General features: G+C 41.3%; 1 protein-coding gene across 1 annotated transcript; it reads right to left on the reverse strand.

Annotated features, from left to right (window-relative positions):
- Positions 1–558: 558 nt before the first annotated feature.
- On the reverse strand, positions 559–12,053 carry LOC113577296 (very long-chain acyl-CoA synthetase-like). The gene is made up of 10 exons (XM_027009868.2): positions 11,447–12,053; positions 8,462–8,671; positions 7,825–7,983; positions 5,882–6,006; positions 3,632–3,826; positions 3,433–3,523; positions 3,039–3,237; positions 2,275–2,372; positions 1,778–1,908; positions 559–1,431 (listed from the first exon to the last, which is right to left on the reverse strand). The coding sequence occupies exons 1-10, from the start codon at positions 11,919–11,921 to the stop codon at positions 1,255–1,257; spliced, it is 1,860 nt and encodes a 619-aa protein (XP_026865669.2). The 5' UTR covers positions 11,922–12,053; the 3' UTR covers positions 559–1,254.
- Positions 12,054–12,525: the final 472 nt, after the last annotated feature.

The raw sequence follows: 12,525 nt of genomic DNA on the forward strand, positions 1-12,525 counted from the left end.
TGCTACAGATACTCACCCAGATCCTGCTGCTACAGATACTCACCTACATCCTGCTGCTACAGATACTCACCCACATCCTGCTGCTACAGATACTCACCTACATCCTGCTGCTACAGATACTCACCCACATCCTGCTGCTACAGATACTCACCCACATCCTGCGGCTACAGATACTCACCCACATCCTGCTGCTACAGATACTCACCCACATCCTGCTGCTACAGATACTCACCCACATCCTGCTGCTACAGATACTCACCACATCCTGCTTCTACATTCAACCCCATACTGCTACATTCCACCCCATCCTGCTGCTACAGACACTCACCCCATCCTGCTGCTACGAACATTCACCCCCATCCTGTTGCTGCTACTACAAAATAAACAGGGAATATTTTTATGTGTAAAACAAAAACAACCAAATAAATTAATTGTTTATATATATATATATATATATATATATATATATATATATATATATATATATATATATATATATATATATATATATCAGTAAATCAGTTTGTGAAGTTTAGACTAAAGACTAAACCATCAAAGTAAATGTGAAATCAGTTTATTGATATTATTCATGAACACGTTAGAGGATAATACCACAGATCATAAACGCCATTCTAAATGAAGCATGTTAAATATTGCAAACACTTGAGGTTAATAACACATTAATACATTTGATACTTTCACATATAACATTATATATTGAACATTATATATTGAATTTACTGTATATAGAACATAAAATACATGTTTGCTTTTTCCCATTTCGAGACATTCCATTATAAGCAAGCATTTTTATAAGAGGCACAGTTGTCTAATAGTCATTCATGCCTGTTTGATATTTTAATGATAGATGTATAAATGATGGTGCAGACAAACCATCAGTGATTGACAAAGATAAGAAAAAAGCACACATGTACCCCTCGCTGCTGGTACAATCACTGTTTACATCATGCTCATCTCTGCCTTGTGTGTTTGGAGGCTCTATTAGGTAAGTTTACAGCACAGAGGTGTGCTAAAGTCCCTGAGCTGCTGACATATGGAGAATAGTGTAAATGCACTGCACAGCACCCTCTTGTGTTCCTGCTGCTCTATTTCTGTACAACGTGTTTAAATGAAAACAGCGTAAAGGAATTGAATATATGATGTTTGCTAGTATGCTGTCAGCACTAAATGGAACATACAAGCTCTCATCAGAGTGTCACACAGACTTCACGCACAAGCTCAGCTAACTCTTCATCAGAGTCTGATAGTGCCTGAAATTATTGCATCATATATGATCATTGTCATAGGAACATAGCTCTGCTCTCTGTCACTGAGGAAATAGAGTGGCCCGGAGACTGCAGTGGGATTAAAGCCTTCTCTCATCAGCTTCATCTTCAGCTGCTTAAAGGTGCTGGTCACCTCCACCGCATTCTACGTGAGAGAAATAAACACTTATTTTACACAGACACACCACACAGCAGTCTACATGCAAGAAATAAACACTCACTTTACACAGACACACCACACTGCATTCTACACATGAGAAATGATCACTTTACACAGACAGACCTCAACACATTTTCCACATGAGAAACACTCACTTTACACAGTCACAGCACACTGCATGCTATACGCAAGAAATAAACAGTAATTTTACACAAACACACCTGTGTAGTGTGTGGTTTGCTTTTAATGTGTGTGATGTGTCTTCTACTTGTATTCATAGGAAGTGTGATTGAGAAATAGACTGGTAAGTGTGTGTGTGGGGGGGGGTTACCTGTATTCGCAGGAAGTGTGGCTGAGCGTAGGTTGGTAAGCATCTTGTGACATGGTTGAACATTTCAATGCCATCAAACACTGCTCCATTTTTCACTGTTACAGCGACCATTCCAATTTTACCCTCATGACCTACACATATAAACACAATCACACACACAAAAGTACAAAAACATGCAGTCACAATACACAAAAGCACAAAAAACACAACACATGCAGACATGCAGACACACGAGCAAACACCATCACATCTGATTCTACACAAATGCAAACATACAACTGCAGTTACCCACAAATACATAGAAATAGACAATGACACACAGTAAATAGCATATCACATATATGTACACAATATCATTTAATTACATTCAAGCAAACATGACACTACAACACAAACTCATATAATCACACGCTACCACACAAACACACAAGACAATAGCATACAATTTCACAATTACACAGAACAACACAGTGTGAGTTCACAGTGTGAGATGTTACCTGGAACCTCAACTCCATAAACGTTTGCCTCTTTAATGAAGTCCACCTGAGTGACAATGTCTAAGACTTCAGTTGTGGCAACGTTTTCTCCTTTCCACCTAAACAAAAAGTGCAGTGTGAAAACAGCAACTACAAAGAACACTGCTGCTCTACCCATGTCTCACCAGAGCAGTGCTGCTCCACCCCTGTGTCTCCCCACAACAGTGTTGCTCCAACTGTGTCTCCTCAGAACAGTGCTGCTCCACCCGTGTCTCCCCAGAGCAGAGCTGTTCCAATAATCTGGATCACCACAGCAATGCTGCTCTACCCGTGTCTCCCCAGAGCAGTGCTGCTGCACCCCTGTGTCTCTACAGAGCAATGCTGCTCCACCCGTGTTTCCCCAGAGCAGTGCTGCTCCACCCCTGTGTTTCCCCAAAGCAGTTCTCCTCTACCTGTGTGTGTCCCAAAACCATAAGTGTTATAGGGCTGGGGTAGGTGTTATAGAGCAGGAATCTGTACTACATCATTGCTGTGGAACTAAGTATAAACACTGACATCTGCAGATGAGCAGATCTTTTGCTTTAATATTTTACTGTGATGAACATTTTATTATTTCACATTAGAATTTATCTACAGGATCATTACAAATCAATTCAAAATGTGAAAGCACAAGAGACTTCTACAAGTAGCGTACATTACTGTTAAGACTCTTTAATGAGAACCTTAACATAGTGTATTTTATTCTTAGAAATAATCCCTTTCACCCTTTATTCCCACTTTTGCACCTGAAAGTGTCCCCAAGTCGATCCTGGAAATAGATAAAGTTGTCGTGGTCGATCTTCATCAGGTCTCCACTGTTGAAGTAAACATCTCCCTCCTGAAACACATTGCGCAGTCTCTTCTTCTCTGTCTGCTCTAGGTTACGAGCATAACCTTCAAATGAAGCAATCTCTGTGATCTTTGACACTAACAGTCCGGTTTCTCCTAAATGCAAACACACACACACACACACACACACACGCACACACACACACAGGATTTACTGTCTTCATTTATTTCCTCTGATGCTCACACAGTTACCATTTTCATAAATGCCTCTTCTTTTAATATTCTATGTGATTTATAATATCTCAGTAATTGACCTTTTGACCATGAGAATTCAGTGATTAAGCTTCTGACCTTTCAGCACTTCGATGCACCTGCCGTTGACATCTCTGATGGGTTCGTCTAGTTCTGTGTCATATTTAATCAGAGCGTACGGGAGCATTTTCTGCAAATAAGTATAATTGCTTAGATGCAGCAAGTGGAAAAGCTATAAAAATCTTCTCTTATCTTGTTTGAAATGTGGGATTGTAATGATCACAGTGTAAGGGCTCACTTTGTGCAGAAAGTTGATTCGGCCAATAGCACCGATCTTCCCTGTGTAGTTAACAAAGCCCACGTTGCCCTCCGTGGATGCATAAAACTCTCTCACCACAATCTTGCCAAAACGAGAGAGGAACTCTCTCCAGATGTCTGCTCGCAGGCCGTTCCCAATGGCCAGACGTACGTTGTGCTCCTTATCGTCCGCCCTCTGCATAGACAATAAGCTATTGACTGCTCTCAAATTCCTACAGGCTTTACTTAAAATTTCCTCAAAACAGAGTAGTTCTTAGGCGGTGCCTAAGAAGGCACGCACATACACACACACACTTCAACAGAGCTGAGTATTTTACCATACAAGTTAAACTTGATACCTCCAATGAGGAGGTAAGAAGTTGAGTCTTTACAGGCTGCATGTAGGATTTCTAAGTAAGGGCAGCTCTATTCCCAGATCACGGCTCATACAGTGCTCTGTCTCTGCTTGACACTATGATCACATGACTCTGTAAGGTCAGACATCACATGCTTCTTAAAGATTCGATTTCAGCCCCTAACTCTAACCACACCCTGTACCCCTGAACCATGTCCAACCCCACAATACACCCCTAAAATACATGCCCAACTCGACGATGTACCCTTGAAAAAGATAGACTTTGCCATAGAGCACTTTAAATCTAATTTACCCAAGAACCACCATAGGACTCAGCAAAAGGCTTCAAAGGCTTTGGCTCCTCACGTGTATGTTTGTGTGTGTGTGTGTGTGTGTGTGTCTGTCTGTGTGTGTCTGTGTGTGTGTGTGTGTGTGTGTGTGTGTGTGTGTGTGTGTGTGTGTAGGTGTGTTACAGAGTGAGAAGCAGCAGTGGTCTCTAACCAATGACATGATCACAATGTGTGACCAAAGAAGGAACAGCTGCTCTCATTCCACTGAGCTGGCATGTCTACGCAGATACAGAATTTATGAAAAGACACTTTAGATTTAACAGCTGCAACTGAACCTATTTTATAGTGAACCTCTTTTGCAACCAGATTTTTCAAGAACTAAAACTGATTTTGAATCTACTTCTCACCTAAACAGTGTGACCTTGTTGCCTTCTGTGAGATGATTTCAGTTGAGTACACAAATTATTCCACTGCATTTTCCTCTAGTTCAGAGCCCAATAAAAAGGAGGTAGTTCACCCACACTGAGCCCAGTTATAATATAGGGAGTGGTGTGTTGATGCGAATTTGAAGAGTTTTGGTGTGTTAGCTTCTGAGTATATATAAGAGGAGTACTGGTATTATTGCTGGTATAAATCTGAGGAGTACTGGAGTGTTAGCATTAGTGTGAATCCGAGGATCGCTGGTGTGTTACTGTTGTGATCTGATTCATATTATGTGCACATTACCAAGCTGAAGTATCTCAAATATGACTTTTGCTGTTTTTGTGACAGATCTGATTTTTTCAGGGCTGTGTGGACATAGAAATATGATCTTTTCAAATCAAATTTGAGTCTTTTTCACCTGGTCATAAATTGGATATATATCTGGTTTGTAGTCATGTGGAATGAATAGAATGGTCAGATCAGAATTCATGTGATATGCTTATATGAATAAGCTTAGTACAGTTGTCATCATCCAGCAACGAGCAGCACAACAAAACAATGGAGGAGAGCCAGAACAGTAACAAGAGTCAGTGGAAAACAGCAAATGCTAGACATCTGGATTTATTTTCACCTTCTCAGCCCGATCCTGTACAGCTGAAGAACGGTCGGAGGTCCTCCAGAATACAATGCGATGTATAAATGGGTTACTAGCATTTCCTTTTTGCCAGTTTTTATACCATGAGTATACCATCTCAAAAAATGGCATTTGTGTTGTTGGAGATACAGGTGACTCCATTGCAAAAAAGTAGCAATGTGCAGGTGTGCCAATTTGGCAGACAGATGCATTTACATTAACAGACAAATAACAGTCACATTCATGCAATTATGAATGTGAACCATCAAGATATGCATATTTGATCTGAGCACAATGTGGCTTGTAATGTGAAAATAGCCTCCAAGGATTATTGGTGTGTTATTGCTGGTGTGAATCTGAGTATTATTGCACTGATATAAGGAGCACTGGTGTTTACATTCTGTGTGTACCTGAGAGAACTGGTTTTGTAGTGCTGGTGTGAACCTGAGAAGGATTTTTGTGTTAGCTTCTTTGAAGGTTGGTGTTATAGTGTTGGTGTGAATTTGAGAAGGATTGGTGTGTTAGTTTCTGTGATATCTGGTGTGTCACCTTGGGTGTGTTGCAGAGGTAGCGCATGGTCTCTCCAATGTATTGGATCACCGTCACATTGTGTTTCCTGCAATCGTTCCAGAACTGAGATGCAGAGAACTTCCTCTTCAGAATTACAGTGGAACCTTACAGGAAAACATGTATTATTAAGGAAATGATTGGGAAAGAGCAAGCTTCCTGCTTTTGAAACTGTTTCATGTCAACACCACTGCTTTGGCATACTAGCTCTTACTGCTCTCTAGCTGTTCATCAATTTTTTCCTTCGACTTAACTACATTCTACCTGGAAACCAGTAACTTCCATCAGTCATTGAAAACTACTTTATCATCACAAACTACATCCAAAGAACTACCAAAAACATAAGTAACGTTAACATTTTGCTTTTCCATCATGGCTTCCATTCTCCTTCAGCCTGCTGAGTTTAGTTATTCTTACTCCGTCGTTAGCGATAGTTATATTTGTGAGAAGTATAGATTAATTACTAGTCTGACGGAGAAAATTATAGTGCTAGAAGTGCGCATCCAGACCATAGAAAGTTAGACCTACTGAGGAACTAGAAGTATAAGCTCTGGATGCCTTAGGAGAAGTTAGCAAGCCCTCAATTCTGGCACTACAGCCCTCGCAGCAGGGCGAATGGGTGACGTTACGGCGAAATAGATGAGCTTTGGGAGCACTACACATCCCCATTGTCAAACAGGTTTGCCCCACTCAGCAAGGCACCCATTGAGAAGCCTGTTGAAAGAGCTCTGGTTATAAGGGACTCTTATTTTGTGGCGTGAAATTAGCTAGGCCTTTACGGACTCCAGCAGCAGTAGTTAGCTGTATACCAGGGCCAGGGCACCAGACATTGCAGGTAATCTTAAGGTTTTAGGCAAGCATAGGTTCTCGAAGATAGTTATTCATGTAGGAGCTAACGATATACCCCTTCATCAGTCAGAGATTACTAAAAATAATAGTGAAGAGGTGTGTCAATTAGTGAAGGCGATGGCTAATCCTGCCCCCTGATGTCCCCTGCTGTAGTCCACCACACCTCTACCCCAGCCAACTACTCTCCATTGCCCTTAATGCACGCTCTCTTGCGGGATGTCTTGATGTTACTGAGCCTCTACCGGTCTCAGCTGCCATGGCTACTCCCACCTCTCCCTGATGTAGCCCACCACACCTTCCTGTAGCCCACCACACCGCCACCCTAGCCAACTACTTCTTCATTGCCCTTAATGGACGTTCTCTTGTGGGATGGGTCTCAGACTCATGCACACCTCAGGACAAGACAAGACTTAAGACTATGACTAGATATTAATTGCTTATTTTTTCATTTTTTTCATTTATTTTTCTCTTTACATTGTTACTATTGTGGTGATCGTTGTCAGCCAGAGGAGGATGGGCCCCCCCTTTGAGTCTTGGTTCCTCTCAAGGTTTCTTCCTCGTGCTCTAGGGAGTTTTTCCTTGCCACTATCACCCTTGGCTTGCTCACTGGGGGCTTGGACTTGGACATTTGTAAAGCTGCTTTGTAACATTTGTTGTAAAAAGCGCTATATATAAATAAATTTTGATTTGATTTGAATCTATACCCACAACATACTTTATCATAAACTACCTTGCATCTACATTCACTATCCTTGTTTAGGTACACTAATCCTATAGGTACATTTCATAGATAAATTATAATGTATGCTGGAATGAATTTATCAGTACTACTTTGTACGTGTTGGTGTCACTGCTGAGTGACAATTGTAGGAAACCTATGGGTCTACTAATGATAGTTCTGTGGACAGTAGTGTGTTAAGGGAATGGTGTTAAGTGAATGGTGCAGGGTGGTAAATTCATGGCTGACAAAGTGAAGTGAACTTTAACCCACTTTCATTTATTAGAGGTGAAAGCCCTGCCGTCCGAGGGTCCTACGGGGTTCTTTACAAAGTTTTTTACACAGGAAACACACACACCTGTCTCCACAGAGCCAATGAAGCCTATGAGAAAGGCTGCTGTGTGGTAGAGTGGGAGGTTCACATAGATGACATCCCTATTCGTGACCCCGTTAGCTGCCAGCACTGCCAGAGCAGCTAGCAGACGAGTGTGATTGATCACTGCTGCTTTAGGGAGACCTGCACACAAACACACACACACACACACACACACACACACACACACATGCACACACATACACTCACACACACACAAGCATGCACAGGCACACACACAATACGCACAGCTCAAGGATATGCTCAGACACAAGCACTAAACCTCACAGTTGATTGATGAGTTGGGATGTGTTTAAGCAGGTCAATCACCTGACCACACTGGTTTCTGGTATTCTAATTAGTTAAGGCAGCACTGTGGTGTCAAATAACTTGTTTGAGAGGGCCAGACTGCAGTACGGTTTGGTGATTGATCTGCTAAAATGCACCACAACTCATCAATCAATTGCCAGGTGTGAGCAGAGCAGCTGCTGCACTTTGCTGAACTCCAACACACCAGGACTGGACTTTGACACCCCTGCCTTACAGAAACTGAATGAAGAGTTGGTCATTTTCTCAATCTTCTGAAGTCTGTCTTTTTTTCTGTGAGTGGATGTGTGTGTACCTGTTGTTCCAGATGTGTAAATGTAGACTGCAGGGTCTTTGAAGGAAACATTGGCTCGTAGGGAGTGAGGGATGGGAGTGTCTGATGCCTGCTCCACTTTCTCACTGAGACTCTGCATATGGACAGACCCACACTCCATCCCCATAACAAACACACACACCTCATCTTCACACAAGGGCACAAGTATCTCCTCCACTGCTGCCTGAAGATCTGCAACACACAACAACAACAAAGAACCACATCAACAACCACAAACAACAACTCCATCAACCACAAGGGACAACAACCCCATAAACCACCACAAACATGAACCACAACAACCACACTGAACGACCCCATAAACTACAACTATCACAAACAACCACAAACATAGACCACATCAACCACAAGCAACCACATTAACAAATAACAACCACAACATCTACAACAACCCCAACAGCAATCACATTGTGACAGCAGCCACCAGCAGCCTCCACCTGGGGGTTAGTGCCACCATGTGGCTTTTGTTTATGTTGTCTTTTTAGTTCCATGTGCTTTGTGGTTTGGTTTCTGTGCCACGCCCCACACACAGGTGTTACTTGTTCCTTTTTTATTTGCCATTACACCTTTGTGTTATTATGTATTTTGTTTCACTCTTATTGAACCCCTTTCTTTTATAACTGCTGCATCAGCTGATGTTTTGTTTTCAGTTTGAGTACTAGTTATGAGTTTTCTTGTTTCAATAAATCCTTTGTTTAAACTATATGCCTGCTTGCCCCCCTTTTTTGCATTTTCTCTGCACTTGGCACACAAACAACAATCACTTCAGTCACAACAATCACACCAGTCACAGCTATGAGAATCAACAATCGCATCAGCCACAGCAATCACACCAGTCACAGCTATCACAATCGACAATCACACCGGTCACAGCAATTACACCAGTCACAGCTATGAGAATCAACAATCACATCAGCCACAGCAATCACACCAGTCACAGCTATGAGAATCAACAATCACATCAGCCACAGCAATCACACCAGTCACAGCTATCACACCAGTCACAGCTATGAGAATCAACAATCACATCCGCCACAGCAATCACACCAGTCACAGCTATCACAATCGACAATCACATCAGCCACAGCAATCACACCAGTCACAGCTATCACAATCGACAATCACATCAGCCACAGCAATCACACCAGTCACAGCTATGAGAATCAACAATCACATCAGCCACAGCAATTACACCAGTCACAGCTATCACAATCAACAATCACACCAGTCACAGCTATGAGAATCAACAATCACACCGGTCACAGCAATCACACCAGTCACAGCTATGAGAATCAACAATCACATCAGCCACAGCAATCACACCAGTCACAGCTATGAGAATCAACAATCACATCAGCCACAGCAATCACACCAGTCACAGCTATCACAATCAACAATCACATCAGTCACAACAGTCACAAATGATAACCACATCAGCCACAACAACAGAAGCATAGGAGAGAGGTAGGAGAGAGGTGCCAGGAGCAACGCTATACTGCAGTCATAAATGTTAAAATTGAAATTTTACATAGCAATCTATGCCCTAACATTACATCTGTAAAACATCAGCTCAGTTCAGTCATAAGCATTTTAGCTGATGTAATGAGGTTTAGCTTTCTACATAGTGCAGCTTTGCAGAATGCATGTGAAGCAGCAGCAGTGGTTACAAAGGGTGGTTAAGACCAGTTTTGAACAGCAAACAGTGCTGAGAAAAAAGTGTATTATTCACTATGCAAAGTGGATCATTCCTCTTGTCTAACCATGGTCTGCTGTGCAGAGCGAGGAGGTCAAAGGGGAGGTAGTGTTGCAGGCTAAGCAAATATGGTCCATATGTGATAGGAGATAAAAGTGTTACTTCATGTTCTTATTGCATCTGCCTGTTAAAATACAGAGTATTGGTTTATGGTTGAAAGAGCAATTCAGCTACAGTCAGCAAAGTAAGGCTGCAGTTGCCTCTGGACTAAATCTGTGTTACCACGGTAATAAGGGCTTACAGCTTGTGATTCTGGATTCCTCTGGCTCTAAATCTGTGGGGCAATGACGGACACTTGTAGCCAATAGTGCATTTTGTTAGTCTTCCTTTGTAAATTCAAACATTCTAAAATATTCAAAATATTATACTTAAATGATACTTTAGTGTATAAACTTCAAAATGTCAAGATTTCTACGCAGAGGGATAAAATCATGCCTGACTTATGTTTTTATTAAACATGCACCTAAAATGTTCATGTTTTTCAGTTCTGCTTTTGATAGTTTTTGAAAAGTCCTTAATTGAGGATGGAGGAAAGTTTTTACTCTGGAACCCCATGTTGAAGAAACCTACACTCAACAAGACAAAGTACTTGTATTAGACTTTGACTGATTCATAAACAAACTTTGGCATTTTTAACATTTACAGCTTTATCCCCACTTCTAGGTTGGGTTATAGGCTATATCACTGGGTAAAGGGTTAGTAATTGTGAGACAGTTGTTGAAATATGACAGGTTTCTGACTGAAATACATTGTGTCAAACTTTTAAATAATTATCAATATTTCTAGATAATAAGTAGCCATTCTCTAAAATACCCTTTAATAAATAAAGAAATCCTAACCTCCTTAGGTTAGGAAATAAAATCATGCGGTATTATTCAAAAGCATTAGTACGTGTTTAGTGTGGTTTTGCACACTGTACTTTTGCACATTTTGGAAATGAGACAAAATAACGAATGCTTATAAACGCGCGCACACGCACACACTCAAAACTCAAGACTAAACTACGCACGCACGCACGCGCGCGCGCGCACACACACACACACACACACACGCAAACGCAAACACACACACGCAAACACAGATTCCTATCATCCAACGGCCTAGTCAAATGTTTTAACCCACAACTCCTGTTAAAGAGTTAAACGAGTAATAAAGTTTCTCTAGATCGCTGAAATGTGTTTGCGGCACCTCACCTGCCGTAATGATCATGAGTTTGGCGCCGCAGCATTTGAAACAGTGCAACAACGATTGGGAGCGAATATTATTATTGAGAAGCGCCGACGCACACCCTATTTTAGATAGCGCGAGCCAGGTAAATATGAAGGCGGGCTCGTTCCCCATGAAAATGGCAGCCGTGTCCCCTTCTTTCAAAGCAGAATGAGTCCTTAAGGCGTTCGCTATTTTGTTGCTTTCTCTGTCTGTGTCCTCGTAAGAATAAGTCTTGTTTTCGAAAACAACGAAAGGCTTGTGCGGATGCTCAGCCGTCCGTTCTAAAAATCTGTCCAAAGCGAGAAACAACGGTCTCCGCCTTCTGCGCGAGGCAAATTTGAGCAATATCTTGAACAAGTCTTTGAGATACAAAACATCTGTCCAGAAATAAGGAAAGAACAATCTGAGCAGCAGTGGTAAAATGACCAATCCAGCCAAAAGTAATGACTGTAAGAGCATCTTTAAATGCACAAATAGTCTGTCGCTAGATTGGGTTATTTGTGCATTCGTTTTTAGAGCGGGAAAGCCGCCAAGAACATTCAAAACATAGCTGAGAAGTGTATTTTACTACTTTTTTTAAGCAAAGGCGGAGCAAATGGGATTCCATACGCCACGTTCCCAAGTTCCCATATGTTCCGAGGTGTGAGGAATTCCGGTACGCTGCGCGTGCGTCCCTTGGTTACTGGAGTCGACCTAGAAGCTCGTGCACTTCCATTATCACATTTACTATATAGTGGAAATTCACAATCTAATATCGCTCAGTAATGTTTCATAAAGACGTACTGACTTGTCGGGTACTATTGTAACAAAACAAGCAAGACCAGATGAAAGGAAACAATAGTTCAATAAGTGGGAAAAAAAAACACCTTATTTGACTTTTATGCAGTCAGTAGTTTTTACATAGATTTTATTTTGTGATTACTTTCATAATCAATTATGTGTTATCCCATTACTTATACCATTGCCTGTGACAGAAAAATAAGATTGGAAACATAAACTTTAAACATTTCAAAAAGCATTGCTATTATTATTATTATTATTATTATTATTATTATGATGACTT

Source organism: Electrophorus electricus, chromosome 4, assembly GCF_013358815.1.
Source record: "Electrophorus electricus isolate fEleEle1 chromosome 4, fEleEle1.pri, whole genome shotgun sequence".
NCBI lineage: Eukaryota > Metazoa > Chordata > Actinopteri > Gymnotiformes > Gymnotidae > Electrophorus > Electrophorus electricus.

Excerpts from the sequence above, each read along its gene's own strand:
- LOC113577296 (XM_027009868.2), bottom strand. The coding sequence starts at position 11,921 with ATGCTCTTACAGTCATTACTTTTGGCTGGATTGGTCATTTTACCACTG. Across the intron at positions 3,827-5,881 it reads ACCTCTGCAACACACCCAAG|AGGGCGGACGATAAGGAGCA; the intron begins GTGACACACCAG and ends TTGTCTATGCAG. Across the intron at positions 2,373-3,038 it reads CGACTTGGGGACACTTTCAG|GTGGAAAGGAGAAAACGTTG; the intron begins GTGCAAAAGTGG and ends CTTTTTGTTTAG.